This window comes from Sinohyriopsis cumingii, chromosome 16 (genome assembly GCF_028554795.1).
Source record: "Sinohyriopsis cumingii isolate HCF-2022 chromosome 16, ASM2855479v2, whole genome shotgun sequence".
NCBI classification, from domain to species: domain Eukaryota; kingdom Metazoa; phylum Mollusca; class Bivalvia; order Unionida; family Unionidae; genus Sinohyriopsis; species Sinohyriopsis cumingii.
This window is the reverse complement of record NC_142976.1, coordinates 98,445,184-98,468,970: the sequence shown is the minus strand read 5'-3', so window position 1 is coordinate 98,468,970 and position 23,787 is coordinate 98,445,184. Positions and strand designations below refer to the sequence as shown.

General features: G+C 36.6%; 1 protein-coding gene across 1 annotated transcript; it reads right to left on the bottom strand.

Moving 5' to 3' along the window:
- Positions 1-8,505: 8,505 nt before the first annotated feature.
- On the bottom strand, positions 8,506-18,756 carry LOC149781047 (DC-STAMP domain-containing protein 2-like). The gene is made up of 4 exons (XM_089936267.1): positions 18,617-18,756; positions 16,480-17,740; positions 15,419-15,486; positions 8,506-13,353 (listed from the first exon to the last, which is right to left on the bottom strand). The coding sequence occupies exons 2-4, from the start codon at positions 17,548-17,550 to the stop codon at positions 12,072-12,074; spliced, it is 2,421 nt and encodes an 806-aa protein (XP_089792393.1). The 5' UTR covers positions 17,551-17,740; positions 18,617-18,756; the 3' UTR covers positions 8,506-12,071.
- Between the last annotated feature and the right edge of the window lie 5,031 nt (positions 18,757-23,787).

The following is a 23,787-nucleotide window of genomic DNA, read 5'->3' as shown; positions in this document are numbered from 1 at the left end:
TCTTCCTCTTCATGCTATAGCTTGTCTGATTCATGTTGTGGCTTTTCCCCTTCATGTTGTAGCTTGTCTGCTTCAGGTTGTGGCTTTTCCCCTTCATGCTGTATCTTGTCTGATTCAAGCTGAGGCTCTTCCCCTTCATGCTACAGCTTGTTTGATTCAGGCTGTGGCTTTTCCTTTCATGCTGTAGCTTGTCTCCTTCAGGTTGTGGCTTTTCCCCTTCATGCTGTAGCTTGTCTGATTCAGGTTGTGGCTCTTCCCCTTCATGCTGTAGCTTGTCTGCTTCCGGTTGTGGCTTTTCGCCCTTCATGCTGTAGCTTGTCTGATTCAGGTTGTGTCTCTTCCCCTTCATGCTGTAGCTTCTCTGCTTCAGGTTGTGTCTTTTCCACTTCATGGTGTAGTTTGTCTGCTTCAGGTTGTGGCTCTTCCCCTTCATGCTGTAGATTGTCTGCTTCAGGTTGTGGCTTTTCCCCTTCATGTTCTATCTTGTCTGCTTCAGGTTGTGACTTTTCTCCTTCATGCTGTAGCTTGTCTGATTCAGGTTGTGGCTCTTCCCCTTCATGCTATAGCTTGTCTGCTTGAGGTTGTGGCTTTTCCCCTTCATGCTGTAGCTTGTCTGATTCAGGTTGTGTCTCTTCCCCTTCATGCTGTAGCTTGTCTGCTTCAGGTTGTGGCTTTTCGCCCTTCATGCTGTAAATCGTCTGATTCAGGTTGTGTCTCTTCCCCTTTCATACTGTAGCTTCTCTGCTTCAGGTCGTGGCTTTTCCACTTCATGCTGTAGCTTTTCTGCTTCAGGTTGTGGCTTTTCCCCTTCATGCTGTAGCTTGTCTGGTTCAGGTTGTGGCTCTTCCCCTTCATGCTGTAGATTGTCTGATTCAGGTTGTGGCTTTTCCCCTTCATGCTCTATCTTGTCTGCTTCAGGTTGTGGCTTTTCCACTTCATGCTGTAACTTGTTTGATTCAGGTTGTGTCTCTTCCCCTTCATGCTGTAGCTTGTCTGATTCAGGCTGTGGCTTTTCCACTTCATGATGTAGCTTGTCTGCTTCTGGTTGTGGATTTTCCCCTTCATGCTGTAGCTTATCTCCTTCAGGTTGTGGCTTTTCCACTTCATGCTGAAGCTTGCCTGCTTCAGGTTGTGGCTTTTCCCCTTCATGAAGTGGCTTGTCTGCTTCAGGTTGTGACTTTTCCCCTTCATGTTGTAGCTTGTCTGCTTCAGGTTGTGGCTCTTCCCCTTCATCCTGTAGATTGTCTGATTCAGGTTGTGGCTTTTCACCTTCATGCTGTAGCTTGTCTGCTTCGGGTTGTGGCTTTTCCCCTTCATGCTGTATCTTGTCTGCTTCAGGTTGTGGCTTTTCCCCTTCATGCTGTAGCTTGTCTGCTTTAGGTTGTGGTTTTTTCCCTTCATGCTGTAGCTTGTCTGCTTCAGATTGTGGCTATTCCCCTTCATGCTGTAGATTGTCTGCTTCAGGTTGTGGCTTTTCCCCTTCATGCTGTATCTTGTCTGCTTCAGGTTGTGGCTTTTCCCCTTCATGCTGTAGCTTGTCTGATTCAGGTTGTGGCTCTTCCCCTTCATGCTGTAGCTTGTCTGATTCAGGTTGTGGCTCTTCCCCTTCTTGCTATAGCTTGTCTGCTTCGGGTTGTGGCTTTTCCCCTTCATGCTATAGCTTGTCTGCTTCGGGCTGTGGCTTTTCCACTTCATGCTGTAGCTTGTCTGGTTCAGGTTGTGGCTCTTCCCCTTCATGCTATAGCTTGTCTGCTTCGGGTTGTGGCCTTTCCCCTTCATGCTGTAGCTTGTCTGATTCAGGTTGTGTCTCTTCCCCTTCATGCTGTAGCTTGTCTGCTTCAGGTTGTGGCTTTTCGCCCTTCATGCTGTAGCTCGTCTGATTCAGGTTGTGTCTCTTCCCCTTCATGCTGTAGCTTCTCTGCTTCAGGTTGTGGCTTTCCCACTTCATGCTGTAGCTTGTCTGCTTCAGGTTGTGGCTTTTCCCCTTCATGCTATAGCTTGTCTTCTTCAGGTTGTTGCTTTTCCCCTTCATGCAGTATCTTGTCTGATTCAAGTTGTGACTTTTTCCCTTCATGATGTAGCTTGTCTGATTCAGGTTGTGAAAATGTAGATCTAGCTAGACAATAGTCCTTGATTGATGAACTGGCATATTTTGTTTTAGATCGTCATGATATTATTACGCAAGGCAGAATGGATTCTTTGAAGCATTTTGTCTATCTGTTGACACCTGTGGGGTTTCCTCGTAGTATTTCTGTTGTTGTTGAAGTGTATTTATTCCAGCATTTAGCATATACAGTCTACGAAAAGTAGGAGCAGCATACATCTTATAGGCATCATACTGGCATTTGACATCAGGACCTGTGACTCATAGAATCGTATACATGTGACAGTACCTGTGACTCAATGAATCGCATACATGTGACAGGACCTATGACTCATTGATCGCATACATGTGACAGGACCTGTGATTCAATGAATCGCATACACGACGATAGCCAATTATGTTATATTTTGAATCGTACGGGCTTGTACCTCCACGTGAAGTTGCTGCTAATTTAACCCGGGTAGGAAAGAGTTGCAACCATGACATTAGACTTGCTGCTGATAGATCTGAATAGTATTTCCTTACTGTGCACACGTCATGGAGGTCTCTTATTGCGCACACGTCATGGGGGTCTCTTATTGTACACACGTCATTGGGGTCTCTTATTGTGCACACGCCTTGGGGGTCTCTTATTGTGCACACGTCATGGGGGTGTCTTAGTATTCACTTAGTAGAACAAAGACAATTATGAAATGGTCATAGTGCTGAAGCCAAAACATTATACTTTAAAATTTCTTATTTTAGTCAGGTTTTGATGACAAATCATTAAAAACGTATTTGTTTCAAATTAATTAGGACAAAATAATAGAGATATATGGAATAAATGTAATGAAGCGGTATTTACCATCGTTGGTATATGTGTTTCAGATTAGATTTATTATTAAATAGAAGTAATGGGTTCTGGTGGCGGAATCTGCCGACGGGATGTGATGCACCGACTAACACAGATTCTAATATGGATATAAATTTCGTTCCACTTGTTGACAAATATCTGCTTCAAACGTATGGTAATGAAATACGCTTACAAGCAATGAAATACAACCTAACGTCCAATAGAGATTGACAGTTGGGATCACACTAATACACCAATATCACCTAGAGGGCGGCTTGGCGTTATAGCAATAGCACGCGAAAGAGCTACATCGTTGACTGCACAACCAGACTTAAAAGGATATTTTCTATAACGATGAAGTGGAGTTCACCAATAAATCCACCCCGAGTCGCATTGTCCGTTGGTTATGTTACACAAGCATTAATTCAACTAAAGAAACAAAAAGCCCGATTGTTATTACTAAGGATGCTCTTGTCCGCTTAATAGGTTTTGGAAAAAGACGCAAACGATCGTTTCAGACACCATTCAATGGCGTAACCATTATGGTTTTATAATGATGTGTTTGTTGGCCCCGAAAACGAATAATTGCCGTAGACTTAAATATTCCTCGGGTAGCAGTTTTCTATAATTCTATGGCAGTTTCATCAGTAAAAAGAGTAACTGTTTAGAAGTGCACGTTGGATCTGATCACGGCCAACATGTCGGGCAATTATATTACGAGATCACATTATTAATAAAATAACTAGGACTGACCCTAAATGTTAACGACGGGAGAAAATAATAGAAGCAAAACAACGACGGCGAAATGAAATTAGGAAAAGAAGCATGTTACTTGTACGATTTAATCGTGTGTGTTTGGTTGTATCCGCCTCGAGCAATGTTGACCTTGTTGTTTTATAACATAAAAAGTATACAATGCCAGGAAACAAACAGACCTTACACCGCAGACAATCACGGAAATAAAACGCTGCATGTTTGATTCATGCAAAAGAAGCCCAAGAAATGTATGGAATCAGCTGAATCAGATGTTATGTATATTGAATTTGTATTCTCTGTTGCCTTTTCTCCGTGATTATATGTTATGTCTATCTAGATTGTGTGATAGGCCTTGGTCAGTAACCGAATTTAAGGTCTTCCCGACTACTCACATCTTTTTGTCTTGTTTTTATAAGCAGCATACGACATAGCCAATATATCTCTATGATTTAGATTTTATGTTAAGAACAATATTATTTGGATATATATATGTTTAGTGATGTTGAAATAAAGGTCTAACTTTACTTAGAAATTAAGAATGTTCTAGAAACATGTTGTTTACGAGTTTGATAGGAAAATTACCCTCATCCTTGTTCGGTTATTGTGTCAGTTTTTAAGTTGTTTACTTCAGAATTACTCATCCCACCATACTATCAGTATTTAAAGAAATCAATTTTAGTTGTGTCGCAGTTGAGAGGATTTAATTTATTTATTACAATTATTCATTGGAATTACAAAGTACTTTTTGACTTCAGTACTACATTACTATATTGGAATTATTGTGAATTCATTCAATGACATATTTGATTATATCAATGAAACCCATCAGGACCTTTAGCACTTGAACACTATTCCAGGCTATTGGTGCATTTGCACATTTAAATATCGGAATTCATTCTGGAAACTATTGGAATTCATGCGGAATACTCTATACTTTTGGAATTGTGATATAACTTTTAGGATTACTAGGGACTTAACTCACAATACTGAAATTTTGTCTTAAATATTCACTTTACATTCCCGGGAAAATAGTTATTTGTTGAATTTTACAAATCTTGCTGGTTTCTTGGTCTTTTCAGTTACTTAGTTTAAGACCATATAGCCGTAACAAAGATTATATCAAATATTGAATAGTCTCAAATAGTTTCCTGCTGTCAAAATATGATTAAAGACAATTGAAAGTATCCATTGTTGGAAGCTGGAACACAGTTTTAGTAGCCACATCAGGCGCATCCAAATACATCGTCTCCGTAGTTTCAGCCATACTCAAAAGTATTTCTCACAGATTCACTGCGTACGAACACTGACGTACCTATATAATGCACGCATCATCACGCCTTGCTCACTTTTAACTGGAAGAGAGACTCCGCGCTCTGACTGAATTTCGTAACGCGGCCTTGGATTGGGGAAACATGTCAACCCGTTTCGATCCGATCTTAGACTATAAATATCAGCGACTCTTCTCATGGTTTCACTTTTTCTTACTCTTAAGATGGATATAATGCTGAACATTGGAGATTCCAAACCGTATACCATGTTAGCAAGTGTGTAGGTATCGACGCTTATTTCGGGGATGCTGTTCAACCTGAAGTATCTGGTGTGTGTGAAATCATCATGTGCTATCACCAAGATGACGAACTGATATTTGGAAAAGAATGATTTATGTGGAGAGGCAAGGCTGTCAGTGTATAAATTTGCTGTACGGTCCCACTGTAAGCCGAAGTTTGACGCAGAGAAGATCGATGATATGCGATGTATCATAACTCGCTTTGGTTACCAAACCCCAACGGCCCTTTTCAGGGCCCTTCCCATACCTCAAAATGACCCACTTTCAATCTTGCCAAAAGTGCTTCATTTTGTCTCTGTCTTGTGTCTTTGTGTATTTGTATAGATTTATGTTTTCAACTCTTGCCTTGCCCATCCCCATAAACATGTTTATCCCTCAAGTGTCATTCCCATGTTAAATTCCTCTTGTATCCGGATAGGACCTCCCCTATTAAATTTTCCTCGTCGCTCAAGAGACTCTCCCCTGTTAAATTCACCTTGATGCTGAAGCGCTTCTCTCATGTTACATTTCCCTTGACGCTAGATTGCCCCTTTTGACGCTGAAATATCATTCCCATGTTAAACCTACGGGTTAATTTAACAAGATTTTCCATACCTACCTAGACCAGAGCGTATTGAGGTCAACTCGAACAATGTTACTAAGTGCCCGCTCCATTGAGGTCAGCCTAATGCAGCCTAAATTTCCCTTAATGCAGTAGAGTCCTTACTGACGCTATGGTGCCCCGTTTTATTAATGACATGTAACTATAGTACAATAGTAATATTTGTCACTGATGTAGATTGAAGTCTTCTACCCCACATAACTATCCTCCTGCACGAAGGCTGTTGATAACGTTCGCGATATACAAGAGCAGTTTTGTGTGTGGGTTCGTATGCGTGTTGCCCTGATGTGAGGACAAAGTTATTGTGGTGGGTGGGATGAGAAGCTTTAACCTCGATCAGTATCAAATATTTAAAATCGCTAGATACTACTTGTGTGACTTCTCTAACCATAACATCAGTGACATCCACAAGTGAACAAGCAAGTTACGGGAATTTTCAAAGATAAGCTAACTGATTTGCTAATGATAGAAATATGTAGGTCAAGGTCAAGAATAAAGTAACCGGTATATAAATGAGTTATGTAGGTCAAGGTCAAAGACTAGGTAATTGCTATACATGTACTAATGAGAAAGTTATGTGGGTTATATGTTAGCCGGTGTACTACTAATATTACTACTACTACTACTAATACTACTACTACTACTAATAATAATAATGAGGACTTTGTATAGCGCCTAATCTTTAGAAGCTCTAAGCGCTTTACAACATTGGGCAACATAAAAAACCTATATAATGATATTATTACAACAACAACAACAAAAACACCATGATAATAAAAAAACAAACATGCTGGAAATATTTACGGTAGGGAACATTATTAAGTCTTTAAGTTTGTTCTTCCAGTCAAAATTGAATGGGATCACTTTGTCTTTGTGTCTAAGTTCAGTGGGCAATTCATTCTACGTTGCTGGGCCTTGGTATGCAAAAGAACGTTGTCCGTATGACTCCGTCTTCGTAGTGGGAATAAAGAGGAGCGTAAGTATCTTGCTGGTGTGTACACTTGGGTGAGGTTGGATAGGTATGTTGGACTGGAGTCCGTCATTGAAACGTAGCACAGAGAACAAAGTTTGTGTTTGATTCTGGATCGAATGGATAGCCAGTGTAGGGTATAGAGCAGCGGGGAGGTGTGCTCTGATCGTGGTACTCTAAGAATGATCCGAGCAGCTATCTTTTGACCTTTTTGAAGTTTCTGACCTCAGCTTTATCATCATTCATCTGCAGCTTGGTACATGTCATCTGTGATTTCACATCAGAAATGCATCTCTCTACACCTTGGATGGTAGCATCAACTTCAGTTTGGCTTCTAGATTTGTATATTTGGGTGCCGTCAGGGTATAATTGGTGAGACACTGGATGATGATCTATTACACTTGAGAGCGGCTGTGTGTATAGGATGAATAGAACAGGCCCAAGAACAGACCCCTGTGGAACACGACAACATATATTAACTGGGCTGGAGTGTATTCCATTTGCAGACACAATTTGTGTCCTGTTGACCAAGTAGGACTTGAACCACAGTAAGGATGTATCATGATTTCCAAATATATGTTGGAGACGGTGAAGTAATATATCATGGTCTATTGTGTCAAATGCTGCAGACAAATCAAGGAGGGTGAGGACTGTAATCTTTCCGCTATCCAAATCAGAGAGAATGTCATTAACTATTTTTAGAAGAGTAGTTTCAGTACTGTGGCAAGGGCGATATACATATTGTCATGGCTAAAACGACTCTTAGAATTTAGATGAGATACAAGCTGGGATAGAACAAACTTTTCTAAGATTTTTTATGAATGAGAGATTACAAACTGGGCGGTAGTTCTTTAAATCGTTATGGTCGGGTGTTGGTTTCTTCAGCAGAGGCTTTACAATGGCAGTTTTGAAATATGATGGGAATTTCCCGGATGAGAGGGAGCTATTAATAACATCAGTTAGTGAAGGCAATACTGGATCTAAGCACTCAAGCAGCAGTGATGTTGGAATTCGATCAGGTTCACACGACTTTGGTGCACTCTTCATCACGATTGTACGTACTAAATCCATAGAGACAGGTTCAAATGCTGATATTGGTTGCCGCTGAAATTCTCTATCCCACTGTATGGTGACGACGAATCAACTGCAATTGTGTTGTCAAGCTTATCTCTAATGGTTTGTACTTTGTCACCGAAGAAATTTGCAAACAAGAGCCCTTTGAAGCTTGGACTTTCCATGATCTTAGTACTGTAGTGGGCTGATTTCGCTGCATAGACAATGGTTTTGACGTTGTTCTTAGCGGCTTCATAGATTTGCTTAGGAATAGTGAGTCTGGTGGAAAGCCAAAACCTCTCACTGCTATATCACGGAGAAAACTTTTGAATAGATACTCTGCACTTGGTGGCTGGGGCATGTTTGTCGCGCAATGAACGCAGGCAGTTATCGAGTTGTTCTGCTGTAGGAGGTATGCAAGTTGGTAAGTTTGCTTGCATGTCATGCATTAGTTTGGTTCTATTTATCATTCGGAGCTTTCTTTTAGTAGCAAATAAAGGTGAAGGGTTAGGGAGTGATATGTCAAGATGGCATATAATGCAGAGGTGATCTGATGCAAGTTCGTGAGATACGGGGAACGCACAATATTATCATCAGGTGAATGAAAATAGAGTCCTGTGGATAAAAGCAACACTTTATTCATTAATCATTGATTATAATGAAAAGCAAATTTTGAAAATAATATTTAAAAAATATAGAATAAAAAAGAATATAATATTTGAAAAGTACTTATCTTTCATTTTCGAACAGAGGTAAAATTGCCAGAAAATGTGTTGACTCGTATAATATATAGATCATCAAAATGTTCAATGTAGCATTGAATATTTGTGGGCAACGCCTTTTTCTATTTTTTGTTGGAAGGTAACTTTATCTTAAGGTGAAATCAATACCTTGAATTTGAAATGAAACTCTCATATTCGCAAGCCAAGGTTCCGATATGACAACCATATCTACACCTTGGCGGATCGAAGAGATATTTTAGTGCTTTGTCCTAGCGATAACTATTGGATTTCATGAGTTGCCTCCCTTAGTAGGTAATGCCATCTAAACAAGCGGAACATTGTACATCACAAAAGGATACTTTGTAAGTTTAACATCGAAAGTATGACTACGTACCATAGGGAAGCCATTACATATTTATTTCAGTGAAAGGTATTTCTGCAAACACGGACCGACAGTTGTAAATTCCTTATTTATCAGTCCATTCAAGTTTTCCTTGTCGATCATGTAGAAACAGTGTTCAATATTTTACCAAATTAATTTTGATTGGAGGCGGTGGCTTGTCGCCGCATCCAGTGAAATTCTCAGACCCGAAGCACATTGATACCTGTTCGATACTCCAAAGTGTAGATAGGGTTATCATATCGGAACCTTGGCTAGCGAAGATGGGAAACTCTGGTCTCATTTAAAGTTTTTTTAAGGTTCTTTTTCTGTATTGTCTATTTGTATTGTATCTGGTATTAAATGATTCTTTTGTGGTAGCTCTCTGAACTATTGTATTATGGAGTTGTACCTTTCACCCATACTGATATTTCAAAATAACTACCACTGATAGCTTGCTTGATTACAAGATTTGATTTCTTTGTTACCTTGTCATGAGTCCCACAATTATCAGCTAGAAACAAAATATTAGTTCTTTGGTACATATCGTCTAGTAACTCCGCTTTGTCGACCAGGACCACATTTTCGTCTTATCCAAGTTGTTGGAGTTTAACATTTGTACCTCTGGACGGGCACATTTGTACCTCTGCGAACATATAAAACGCTACAGCTTTCCATTTTTATCATCAAGTTTTACAGAAGAAAAATCTCACAGACTTCCATCTACCTGAGAAGCAGATAAAGTGATTCAAAAACTCTCTTATTTTATACTTACTGGAAATGCCCGCATTCAATCATCGCATTAGAAACAGTTTCCTCAGGATCAAATTTCCTAGTTGAATTAAACGAAAAACTAATTGTCATAAGCCAAAATTAATTGATAATTGTTTAAAAACATGCTTACTCTAGCAGAATTAGCCATCAGCATGTATTGTATACTGAATACTGAATTTGAAAGCACACCCGCCAGTTTGATTTTCTATCTAAAAAAAGATATTAAACATTTTATTTCGGGCTGTGAATAATATCATTTCCGAAATCAGTGTTAATGCAGGGATTTATTCATATATCACATGATGTTGACGACGATAGGAAATCTCCACATTGTTCAATTTACTAGAGTTAAGGGTTAAGTGGTCTGTATCCGGATATCTGGGATGATACGTCTGTAGGAACAATAGATATATAATATACACTAATGAACGATAGATATAAACACTCAGTCATTAGACACACACACACACACACACACACATATAACGTTTACATTTTGGGTATTTATTCAATTATTCATTTAAATATTATTCATACACTCTGTCGAGAAAATTAGACATATATTTATTTCTTATCAATCCACATATTACAATAATAATCTGTTGACGTGTCACAGAGAAAACTAAAATGGAGGCTACAAAATATTGCTTGGAAATGCTGTATTGATATGCAATAATACAGTCATTGGTATTCTTGAAAGATTGGTTCTGTGTTTTCAAACGGGTTTCGTTTAATTCTCAAAGTATCATTTTCTGTTATTTAGACGCGGTTTTCCAAGTAAACTAAACTCCATAAACTAATTGGAAGAGGATTATTTTATATTTGGAAACACACACACACACACACACACACAGACACGCATGTGAAAATTATTATTTTATATTTGGAAACACACACACACAGACACACATACAAAAGTAACATGCATTATTTTATAATTGGTATATGCTTTAAGATTAGTAACTTAGAACTCAGATTTCTAGCCCAGTGTTTGACTAAATATACGGATCACAATGTCATAATATTTGTTGATATTTAAAAATCAAGGTCTGTGCTTGCAAATTAACTGCAGTGTAAAAATTATTAAAATCCGTCTTGAAAATTATTGCTCATGTAAGACAGGTACGTCTAATTAAATTAACTGTAAATATTTGTATAAGTGCCTATCTATAAAGATTGTCAGAAGAAAATTTAGGCGATGATGGTATTTGCAACATGCATTCCTAAATAATTATTTGCGAACCCTTTAACGCCCAAATTGGTTGTTTGCAAACTGTTAGTAACTCATTTGTGCAAAGCTGTAACAATTTCATTGCAAACTGTGATTTTTGAAAACATTATATTCTGAATATACAAATATAACTATAAGGTTATATAGGTGTAAGTATATATGAATATAAGTATATATAAATATAAGTATATTTGTAAAGGTGAATATATGCAATATTAGGTAGTTTCAAATGACAAAATTTGGTTTGTATGCTAATGAGAAGGTATCATTTTTGTTGGTTTTAACAGTACGTTTAACACATTAAATTCTTTATCATGTCGGGAAAAAGGGAGCTACAAGCCTTTCCAATGGACACAAAGTGAAGCTTTAGCCGTAACACCAATTGCTATAGAAAAATAAGTACATATGCATGAACTCGAATCAACCAATCTAAATGTGAAAATGAAAACAAAAAATATTGTTCTCTTTTGTACTAATACGGATCACTGTCAAAGTAATGCAACGCATTCGTATGAAAAACCTGATCACTGTCAAAGCAATGCAATGCATTCGTATCCTAAGTTTGCTCATTGTCAATATCAATGATATCTATACGTATATAAAACCTGATCACTGTCTAAGCAATGCATTGCATTCGTATGAAAAACATGATCACTGTCAAAGCAATGCAATACATTCGTATGAAAAACCTGATCACTGTCAAAGCAATGACAGTGATCCTAAGTTAGCTCACTTTCAATATAAATGCCTGCGTATGAAAAAGCTTATCCCTGTCATTGCAATATAATGCCTACGTATGAAAAACCTGATCCCTGTCATTTCAATATAATGCATACGTATGAAACGTCTGAGCACTGTCAATGTAATATATTCCGATGATAAGTCTGCAACAGTAGTAGAAGATGTAGATAAAACATTTTCAAAGAAAGCATGCAATATCAATAAAAGAAAAAGTATTAGTTGAAACAAAAAACTCTAATTCAGGCCCATTTTCATAATCCGTATTCCATACGGTAGTGGACATTACTAACAAAGAATAGTTGTATACACTTGTACGATTCCAATGTTACAGTAATGAACTATTATTCTCTATGGACCACATCGTCCACTGAACACAATGGACACGTTTTATTCAGAGTTTCATAACAATCTGTACAGTAATAGGCATTGCATTGGTCACCGGAACATTTCACCAGACCAACGTCTTGAAATCCCCCCTCAGCTGTCTCACAGCTTAGGCATATTTTGTCTTTTTGTGAAAGACATCTTGCAAGACATGGGATTGTGAATGACAGCCACGTCATCAGCTGTAGTTGCTCATTGACACATTTTTCCTTATAAGATGATTTGATCTTTTGGCGCAAGAATTTCCGAACACTGATTCGCTTGTGTCGAATTAATTCGTGGAGATATTGAGTTCGTGCTTCTTCCTGTCTTGGATAGTAGTAAGCAGTGATTTTTCTGCGAGCTCGTAATGCACATTCTTTCATGAGAACGAAGAGAACGGCTACAAGATAAAGGACTATGTAGACGGGAATGTTCGATGAGTCTGGCATGGAGGGGTCCGGCAGACAATCTGTCAAATTCAGTTCACCAATATAGCTCTCATTGATGTTTAATTCCTGAATGAGTTCTCGATAAAAATTGGCAACAAATCCAGTTCCATCGACGTTAAGCTGAAATTCGGAACTGCCCTTGTACTGAATATTGACGTTCCCGTGCCGTTTCAAAAGATCAAGGATATAGTAGAGAAGATAGTCAAACAAGAGCACACTAAGACACAGCAAGAAATGCATACCAATCTGAGCCAGGCCAAATCTGCCGTGATCTATTTCCACTAATGTGATACGCCAAGAACTGGTGTCAATGTACAACTTTTTCTCCTTTTTCTTCAGTGGCAATACACAACTCAATCCACAATCTTTTCTTTCTTGATCCAGATCCTTGAAACGTTTGGTAATGTATATGTTGTCATAGGAATCACGTGCCAGATAATTTCGTACATACCAAAAGGATTGCAGAAATAAAAGAATCAATGTCAGGGATAGAACTTTCTCCAGGATTTTTATAAAGTGAAGAAAAGCACCAGTTTTAGCTTCTAATTCTTCCTTCACCTCTTTTTGAATGCTTTCTGCGGATCGACTTGAATTAACATCGGCATTACAATCCATGGTTGTGGACAGGTTAACGGTGAAATAATTGACCACACCGTTCAAGGCTTGTTCAGTTGTGTTTATTGCCTTCGTTAGCTCATCATCTGAAAGTGTTAGGAATCTACAACTATCTTTGATTGCGTCCATTACTTTCTGGCATATCTGTTCGCATGGGTCCGGGACCTCTGCCGGTAGCAGGCGAGTGACAGATCTATAGGAAAAGTAGTTAAGTGAACTGTCATTATGTTACGTGTGCTTAAACACTATGACTATCTATCATTTGAGCAAGCGTCACATCTAAGATGTACATGATTCACTGATGGTGTAATATTTCCATACACTCGCAAAATCAAACTTTAGAACACAATTTTTAAATATAATCGTTACCTTATTTTGAATGTTACATAATAACTCATGCACGTCTACTCATTAGTTAAGTTCTAAAACTGGTGTACAGTTTGTTAACAATAACATGTATATGACTGAAGCTATTATATTGATCTTCTAATATGAAACGCTCTTGCAGAGACCGATCCGTAAATTAAACTCGGTTAATAAATTGTATTTAAACCAGGTAATAATTCGTAACATTTAAACCACGAAAGTGAACTAAAAGCGAGAAATTTATTCATGCCAATTAGCTAATATGTTATTAATAAATCGGCTGTGGAACAAAATTGCTCAGAAAGAAATAAACGAATAAAATTAGCAAATAACCAAGCTTTCTTCATATATTTCAAAAAATATCACTATTACCAGCATATAGAACTATGACCATTAAAATTGTAGGGTAATATAACCATTGACAGTGTATAACAATATGACCAATTTCCATTATATGCACTTAGTTATATGATTCATTTCCAGTACATATTAAAATGACCATAGACAGTGTTTAGTAATATGACCGTTGGCAGTATTTAGCAATATGACCATTGACAGTGTATAGCAATATGATCGTTGACAGAGTATAGTAATATAACCATTGACAGCGCATAGCAATATGACCATTGACAGTGTATAACAATATGACCATTGATATTATGTAGTAATATGACCATTGATAGTGAATAGTAATATTACCATTGCACGTGTATGATTATATGACCATTGACAGTGCATAGTAATATTACTGTTACACGTGTATAGTGATATGACCATTGACAGTGTATATCAATATGACCATTGACAGTGCATATCAATATGACCATTGACAGTGTATAGTAATGTGATCATTTATCAGTTATAACAATTTTATCACCAAAAGACAGAGAAGGGCAAGACAATATAGTATGCATATTCAGTCTGACTGCCAGAAGACCGGACTTGAACAATGCAGAAACACTTTTACCTTTAAGTGTCACTAACGAATTATTGATGTACTCCTTTTATGTAATATGTTAAATACAAATAACAACATGCCTAGGTACAAATATCAATGTGCCCATATAAAATTAGTATACCCAGATAGAGATAATATACCCAGATACAAGTAACATCATAATCAGTTAAAACGAGTGCATACAAATAACACTATTCCCAATTCTAAATAAAACGATAAGTTATGTCAGTTCCAAATAGCATGCTAAGTTATAAATAACATAAAATGCCCAGTTACAATAGTATACCCAGTCCCAAACTGCATTATGCCCAGTTCAAGTTACAGAATACCTAGTTTCATGTTACAGTATGCCTATATGCAAGCAGCATCGTGCCCAGTTACAAAAAACATCATGCTCAGATACAGATAGTATATCCAGTTGCAAATACCATCATGCCCAGAGAAAACACATCATGACCAGAGAAATAACTTCATGCCTGGATACCAAGTGCATACTCTGTAACAGATGACATCATGCCAAGGTACAGAGAACACCATTCCCAAAACAAATATAATGCACAGTTGCAAATAAAATCATGCTCGGTCACAAAAGTATGGCCAGTTACAAACAACATGATGCCCAGATACGAATATCATGCCCAGTTACTAAAAACATCCTGCCCAGTTTCACATAGTATGCCGAGTTAGAAGTAACATCATGCACATATATAAATAATATTATGCCCCGTTATAACTTGTATCTTGCCCACATGCAAATAGGATGCTAAATTTCAAACAACATTATGTACAGATGCATATGACATCAAACTTAGATGGAAATGGCAAGCCCACATAGAGATATCATGCCCAGTTACAAATGGCATCATGTCCAGATCAAAATACATACCGATTTACAAAAAGCATTATGCCCAGTTCGCATAAATTTGACACTTACGATATCTTCAGAGTTTTGACGCATTCTTGTTTGCACTCATCAAAAGCTGATATATTTGGAAAACAGTTCTGAAATTGGATAACTTTAAATTCATATTGGTATCATCTAAATAGTCATTACTGTCTAATGCTAAGATCGCCAGAGAAAGAGCCATACGAAAATTAATCCAATGAAAACGTGTAGCGTTATCTTGCTTGCCAGCTTTATCGATAAAGTAGATCTGAATTGCATACACTTAGGCAAACTCCAAATTTTTAAGTATTAAACAAAAATCACTACCATAATTACCATTACTTCCACCATCACCATTGAAAAAGGTAGTAGTAGTAGTAATTGTAGTAGTAAATATAGGTTAAACTAAAAATCAAACACGTATTTAAGCAATGTTTGCAAAATTTGAATCATCCACCTGCCATGCACCGAGAAAGAGTTTTGTTCTGCCAACATTTAGAATTTGCTTTCCCCTCTTTTGTTTCTTCTTTTTTTGTGGAAAATATCAGATAAAGCGTTGTATTTATTATTAGTAATCGTTAGAAACGTTATGTTCCGAATGTTAATAATGTTAGAAACGTTTAAAGTTTTTCACTTTCATAATTGAGATAGCTGTAATTTGACTCGTGATTCTGAAGGTCAACATATATAATCTTATATCAGTATTCGTGAGATTTCTGTTATGGCGGAGATCTCGATTTGAATCAGTTTGGGTTTTAGAGGTGCTACATAACATGTGCAGACACTTACGCTTGGGACCAAATGTACAGTCACTTACAATTGGCACCAAACGAACAGACACTTACAGTTGGTACCAAATGAACAGGTACCTACAATTGGTATCAAAAGTACAGACACACATTTGGTACCAAATGAACAGACACTTACAGTTGGTATAAAATGTATTGAACGATAGCACTATCGTGTGAAGTTCACTTTTCCAACTTATATTTTGTTTACCGTCTTCAAAAATGTCTTTCACTAATCTGTCGAAATTGCTAACAGTTAATAAAAAAGATATGTAAAGTCGAGCTCTCGATCACCCAGGAGATTGAAAATAATAATCTCACCTCTTTAAAGGAATCCACAGTATTTTGTATTTTTATAATTTCCTCATCCATTTTCGTCAGACTCGTGTTGACGGGTAAAATCCCTTTACCCATCTCATACTGTAACTGTCTGAGGACATTTTTCTGCCTGTCAATGTATTCTGCAGCTTGTACCAATGGCTTTTTCAGTTGCCCCTGAAGGTCTCGTGTCTGATTTAGGGCAAGATCTGCAATACAGGACATACTTATTGCCACCTCCTCCATGTTGTTTTTGATGTTTTGAACAGTATGAGACAGCATAAAGCCAAATATAATGGACAAGATGACCGCACGTCCCTTCCCTGTGAAAAAATTTGGAACTACGAGTGCAACAACACAGCGGAAAAGCATGGACAAGGCTAGACCGACTGATATTAAAACTGTTACAATGGCAAATGTGATACCAGCTTCCAAATCGGAATACCCAAATGAATACCTCAGGACAAGAAATATCAGTCCACCCAGAAAAACCCCAGTTATCGCTCCAAATATTGCTTTTAGGGTTCTGTTTTGGTCTTTGTCAGTTAGGAATAGTTTTCTACCTGTCTGGGTCAGAATGTCTTTGCTCGAGGAGAATTTGCCAAGTAGTTCAGGTGGTTTGTGTCTTGTGTTTTCTTTTTTATTATCAACTGATGGAGTTTCTTCATTGCCATTTCTTTCATTTGATATATTCTTCCATCTTACCTGTGCTGGTACAAGAGGTCTTGGTGGAGGCCCCTTCCTGATATCTCCTGTACTTTCCTTCATTGTGATATCACTAGTTTGTCCTTTAGCACTCTCATGGACTACCAAGGTGTCACTTTGTGATGAATTTGCTGTGATTAGCTTTGAAGGCAAAGGTTCACATTGTTTCAAGGACTTGGTTGGCTCAGAGTCAGTGCATTTTGTGACATGGGACCCAGGGAAAAATCCTACCTTTCCTGTCGACATGTTTTTACCCATATACCAACCATTATCATGTTTCTCTGTATTCATCAACAGATCACCTATCATGAGACTGATATATCCCTCTGCTTCACCTTTGTAATCAAAGTTAGCTTTACACTGGGCCATCTGAACTGAATTCGTCCTTGTTAACTTCTACGAAGATAATAGAAAGCTCCAGTTAATAAAACTTGGATCCCGTTTGAATTGATGTCACAAGTTTTCTTTGAGATCAGATATAATTATACAATCCTTGGGCTTCTCTTATAATAATACCTGTCCGTAGACTCAGTTTCTTCGTATCAAAATTATTCAATACCTGAAAAGAGAAAAGATAAACTGAGCGAAAGTTTGAGATTTAGTGGTATAGACCTTCATTCTTGTGCGTGAGTCTGTCAACGTTTGCTATTTTCAACGTATCTGCTATAAATAATAATAATTCAGAAGGAAAATAGAAAAATACTTGAATGCATTCTTAAAGAGAACTGACAAACAGGATTTGACCATGTTTGACAAAGCATCCTGGCTCAAAGAACTCTCACGTTTGTACATATTTGATGATTCTCCAATAAATTAATCACTGTTTCTAAAATCAGAGCACACAATAAATTACTTTTTACTAAAACGTAAAACGAATTGTTTTTTACTTATCTGCAAAATGCAATATCGTGTCAAGCTTGTTCAAAATCGATTTGAAATAAAATATGGACACTGTACTTAAAATATTCAAACCTTTAAATGAACTTTTACTCAAATTCGTCTCAAAAGAAATTTACCAAATTTAACAGACATCATCCACACATGAAAGACTTTGAAAAATTTGTAAGTGGCGCAGATTTGCGTCAAATATGGCTACCATTACTACAAAACCATCTTGAGAATATTGTCGAATTTATGAGAAGGCATCCCGAATGAAGGTAATATTAGTCCGAACAAACGATATCTACCCGTTATCAAATATGGCCTCTGTTATGAAATATAAGAAATTCGCAAAATACGCTTCTCTGGGTTCAACTAAAGTTGGCGGAAAGCTTCTTACCCAGAAGTACTTTCAGAAAAATGATGCCGATCTGCTATAAAGTATGGCCACCATTTGTAGAAATAAAAAAATATTTAAACAACTTTATCTACAAAAATCGCATAACGGAATTTGACCTACGTTCACGGAACGCACCGTAGTATAGTGGTTTCTTACCTTTAATGTCTTTATTCTTCTAGGTAGAGGTGATTGGATTTAGTCCTTGTGCTGAAGTTTCATGGAACAAAGTTTTATCGAACAAAAGGATTCCTTGTTAACGTGAACTGAAAACATGAAACTATTTCTATACGGTTGCCTTTTATAGTCGCATCACATTAAACTAAACAACAAGAGACGTAATGTAGCCGAATCTGAATCCGAGTATATCATACTAAATATGGTTATGAGTGAATCATGCCAAATTCAGAGTCAGTCTGAATCATACCAAATCTGTATTTTGCGACTTAAAGCAATACACTCATCAGAATTTTACAAATAGTGGAGATTCGAGATCAGATTTGGTAGTCATTACTAACAATAGAAAATCCATAGAACGACCTCAAAAAGAATGAAATACCGTAAAACCTTTTAAGTTTTTAAGGTAAAGTGCATCGCAAACGGAAGTTACCAACATATAGTCCCTCAGATGGGCATAAAACATTAGTAAAACATCAGTCTACAAGATATGAAGAAATAAAATCAATTATTTGAACGTTTATTGTGTTTATGTATGACGGAATACGGTACCGCTTTCAGTCCCTGATAGACGGAGAGTACACTGCAAACGGAAGTTATCACTATGGAACGTGACAAATGTTAAGAGGCCCGTTTCAAATGCATGACTTGGAAACAATGTTGTATGTTGTTCATTCCTTTTTACACATTATATACTTACTATTATATTGTTTATTATATGATGTGAATTTCGTATTGTTTATTTTGTATGGTTTTATATGATGTGTACTTTTAAAATATATTTATGTTTATTTCATTTGCTGTTATATGTTCTGCAAACGTCATTATGTGGTGTATGTTTTATTGTATGCTGTGAATTTAGTGCTACATCATATCTTTGTTTATGGAGCGTCTGCCTCGGAAGCGTGAGGTCGCGGGTTCGAAACCCGAACGATTCATTTCAAAGACTTATAAAAATGGTTCCAACAGTTGCCTCGCTTGGCGCTCAGCATTATACGGTTTGCATTAGGACTGGTCAGCCTTGTCAGGATAATGTGACTGGGCGGGACATCATGCTACATGTCTGCGGCATGATGCCCCCCACCCCCAGTGCTAGACATCTCTATAAAATGCCACACTGCAGACATCGTTGCGATATGACTGAATTTTTTTAAAGCTACGTTAATTATCCAGATCAAACACATACACAGATTATATGCTGTTCATTTGTTTCGTTATGTTTTCTGTGCTGTGCATTTTGTCTTACGTTATGTCTTCTGTGCTGTGTATTTGGTCTTACATTAGGTCTTATATGCGTTTTAGAAGGCGTTTAAGAAAGCTTCAGAAGGAAATGGCAGAAAAGAAAATGTAGCGGAGAGAGCATAGGAAGAGAAAGAAAAAGAAGAGAAGGAAATGCAAATAAAAAGAGAGGAGAAAGAAATTAATATGAAAGGAGAAAGGAAATGAAAATGCACACACACACACACACACAAACTGTGGGAGAACACTGGAATATAATCACGTCGAGCAAAATCACGACATTGTACGATTGGGTCACGCATGAATAGGCCAACACAACCATTGTTCTGGGCTACATGCCTACTATACATTGTATGTACGCGTCCAAAATATAAGACTACATTTAAACAAATAAAACGTGATAGCCAATATCATAAGCGATTTCTTATACAAGAAAAGGGACCATAAGAAGATGAAATCCTTTTCCTCATTTACTAAAAACGTTCGTAATTCGTACCAGGTTGTCAACTCGGTTAAACGATGATGGCAAACTTAAAATAGACACTGTTAAATCTGACAGCACTGTATTATGTCCAATTTGACTGACATAACTGACGTCTAAAAAAATGCAAGTCATCTAACAAAGGAATATACTGTGTTAAACTCAACTGATGGAAAGAAACAGGGAAGGTGTGATTATTATGTACCACTATAACTGAAAGCTATCCACTATCGTGAAAAAACACCATCTTGACAAGGTATCATTCCATGCGCTTATACTGATTCAAGCTTAGTACTCAAGTTCAGCGTGCACGATGACAGTAGTTCGTTGTGATCTGTTTATTGAGTAAATATATATACATCGTGAGAGTTTCATAGGACCAAAAATAGATAATGGGTAACGAAACTGGCAACAGGACATGCTGTATTCACTTCAGAATGTAATTCAATGACAGCTTAAATGACATAATTTCGTGACACATACATACATACATACATACATACACACATACATACATACATACAGACAGACAGACAGACATTCAGACAGACATACAGACATACAGACAGACAGTCGTGCATGCATACTAATCTAATTATGTTACTAGATTTTCAAGTCTTATTTATATACAAAATCAATTTTTGCTCTAAAAATTCCATGCAAACAAATAAATTATATATAAAAGCACATGCAAATTTAAGATATACAGCTGTAACGATAAATACACACTTAGGAGACAGTTATACAAGCAGAAAAAGTTAAATATACAAGAGAGTCAAGACTATGTACACATTCGGAAAACACTTGCAAATGGAATATATATATATATATATATATATATATATATATATATATATATATATATATATATATATATATAACGCAGAGTAATTAGAAGCAATTAACCTAATTATATTAGTGAGAAAATCAATAGTACATTAAGAGGAGAAAAACCAACATGCACATGACCTTTCAAATTTTAAAAAATGAACTTTTATTTGATTTGCATTATTTGTATTCTGTCTGAAAAATGTAACAAGTATTGAAAGTGCACCACGGCTAAATAGTTGGACTGACAACTATTTCATTGTAGCTACATGATAAATTAAAGACGATTTATGAAACAAATTGTAATATGGTAATAACATAGGTTCCCAGAACATGACCCCTAAGCGGTCGCTGTCAGATCTTCATGTATAACAGCATAGATCTGATTTTAGTCAAATTGATGAGAAGCGAGGAAATCTCAGCGGGGGTGGGGGTGGGGGTGATACAGGAGTGTAGCGGATTATCACCCGTGGCTTTCGACGCTGTGTGTCCGTCATGCGTTGTCCATCGTTTCTTGTGTGTCAGTCAAAATCTTTTATTTTCAACTTCTTCTGAAACATGAATTATGTCGTTATAATGGTCATGCTGTCGGGTAAAGCGTACAAACATTTTACGTTTCAAGCAAATTTGATAAAGAACATTCTGCCAATAAAAAAGTTGTTTGAAAAAATATTTAAACACATAATGCTGAACGGTCATCAAATAAATCCACTTTTGCTTATAGAAAAAAAAACATATAAAAGAACTTGTCCAAAACCGTTCCACATAATTTTACAAAATTTACTTATTATTTTTTTTTTGAACAAGTGATGATCTGCCACACATATTGGCACAGTTACTAAAAATATTAACAACCCCTTAACCCCTTCTTCTAAAAATAAAAACGCTGAATAATGAAAGTTTACAAGTCTATTAAATTTTACAAATAATGCCAATCCTCCATCAACCAGCTGCTGTTACTCAAATTACAGAAGCATTAAAAATGTATTCGAAGAAACCAGTCTAAAGAATTTGACTGTTTCATCAAACGTTCCTGTATGAAGACCTATTCGGTTTATACAAATGACATCATCAACTACGACCTTTGCTACTAAAAATAGAGCATATTTTAAATGACTTGTCAAAAGCTGCACAAAAGAGCATCTTTTAAATGACTTGTCAAAAGCTGCACAACACAACTTGATTTAATTTTACAGAAAGTATTTTGGTATGACGGACTTTTCAGGTTTTATATTTTCTTGAATTTGCTTTTTTTTGCTTTTTATTTTTACAAATGATGCCTATCAGATATTTCCACTGTAACTAAAAACCTTAAATAATTTTATCACATTTTAAAAAAGCAGTTAGTGCATGAAAAAGGCTTTCAAACTTTGTGCTAATTATATATATAAAATCAAAATTTTGTCCCAAAAAATCAAATTTAAATTATTCTTTTTGTCTTCATCAATCGTCATTTAGAATGTGACCATATTTGACATGAATTATTATATTGTAATAATTTATTGTTATATAAGACAATATATGTAAAATTTCTAATGATAATTTGTTAACCTTCTTGTTTTCGAATGAATGGAATTATTCTTGTTTTAAAACATATCTACGCTCGTATAATGCTTTCTCGTGTTTGGTTTCCTTCTTTTAAATTGGTCGGCCAATTTACGATATATACATTAAAGAAGACAACTGGTTTTTGACATTTTGTATTTGAAAAGATCCCTTGTATTTTATGAAGTCTCCTGCATTTTTGAAACATTATTTTCTGAATTTTCCTTCCGTGGTTATTACATCTATAAATATTCTACGATACAGCAAATATTTTTTAATTGGAAAGATGCAGTTGATTGCAATTTAAAATATCTAATATAATAGTTAATTGCAATTTAATAATAAATAATATAATAGTTCATTGAAATTTAATAATAATTAATATAATTCACACGTAGTTAATCACTGCTAGTGCATGGTACTAACCCTTAAAATGCCCGTAAACAAGAGTCCCTTGAAAGAACTGATGCTCTAATGCATTACAATAATTTCCAGGAATTAAAGATAAGACCAATCTTCATTTTAACGGACGAGTCTTGAAACATATTTGATATTCTTCAGCAACGTCAAGATTTTCAAATTAGCTGCTTTGGTGGACGTATTTGATGTCAATCACCATGTTCATTTACGACCAAGAATTCATTATACGAAGTCTTAAGGCGGAAACCCCATGCTGACTTTCCGTTTTGGAGGAGCAACGATAACATGATTTTCAAGATGGCCACAACATGGTAACCTTCTTGGGATCGACAACAGTTTCATGCACGACCAACAAGACCTCAGAGGAAGTTTTTCAGTGAAAACACCATGCTGAATAGTGGTCAGTTTTTAATGATGGCTACTGGCAGACATACTGAATGTGTGAATGGAACAATGAGGACCAACTTGACAGCACCAACAATTGTTTACTATAAACCCCATGTTGATGCAACTATCCATTCAGAAGGAGTAGTGATAGAAAAAATTCAAGATGGCCTCAGTTGTGACCATACTGAACATCAGCTCGACACCATTTTGCTTTTGGAATCAGGATACATCATGAGAAATCGATTGAAAATCC

Bases quoted from the DNA above. Each gene is read 5' to 3' on its own strand.
- LOC149781047 (XM_089936267.1), bottom strand. From the start codon at position 17,550: ATGGCCCAGTGTAAAGCTAACTTTGATTACAAAGGTGAAGCAGAGGGA. The intron at 15,487-16,479 runs GTGAGATTATTA...ATCCAATTTCAG, and splicing joins CTGTGGATTCCTTTAAAGAG to AACTGTTTTCCAAATATATC. The intron at 13,354-15,418 runs GTAAGTGTCAAA...CTTTTCCTATAG, and splicing joins GTCAAAACTCTGAAGATATC to ATCTGTCACTCGCCTGCTAC.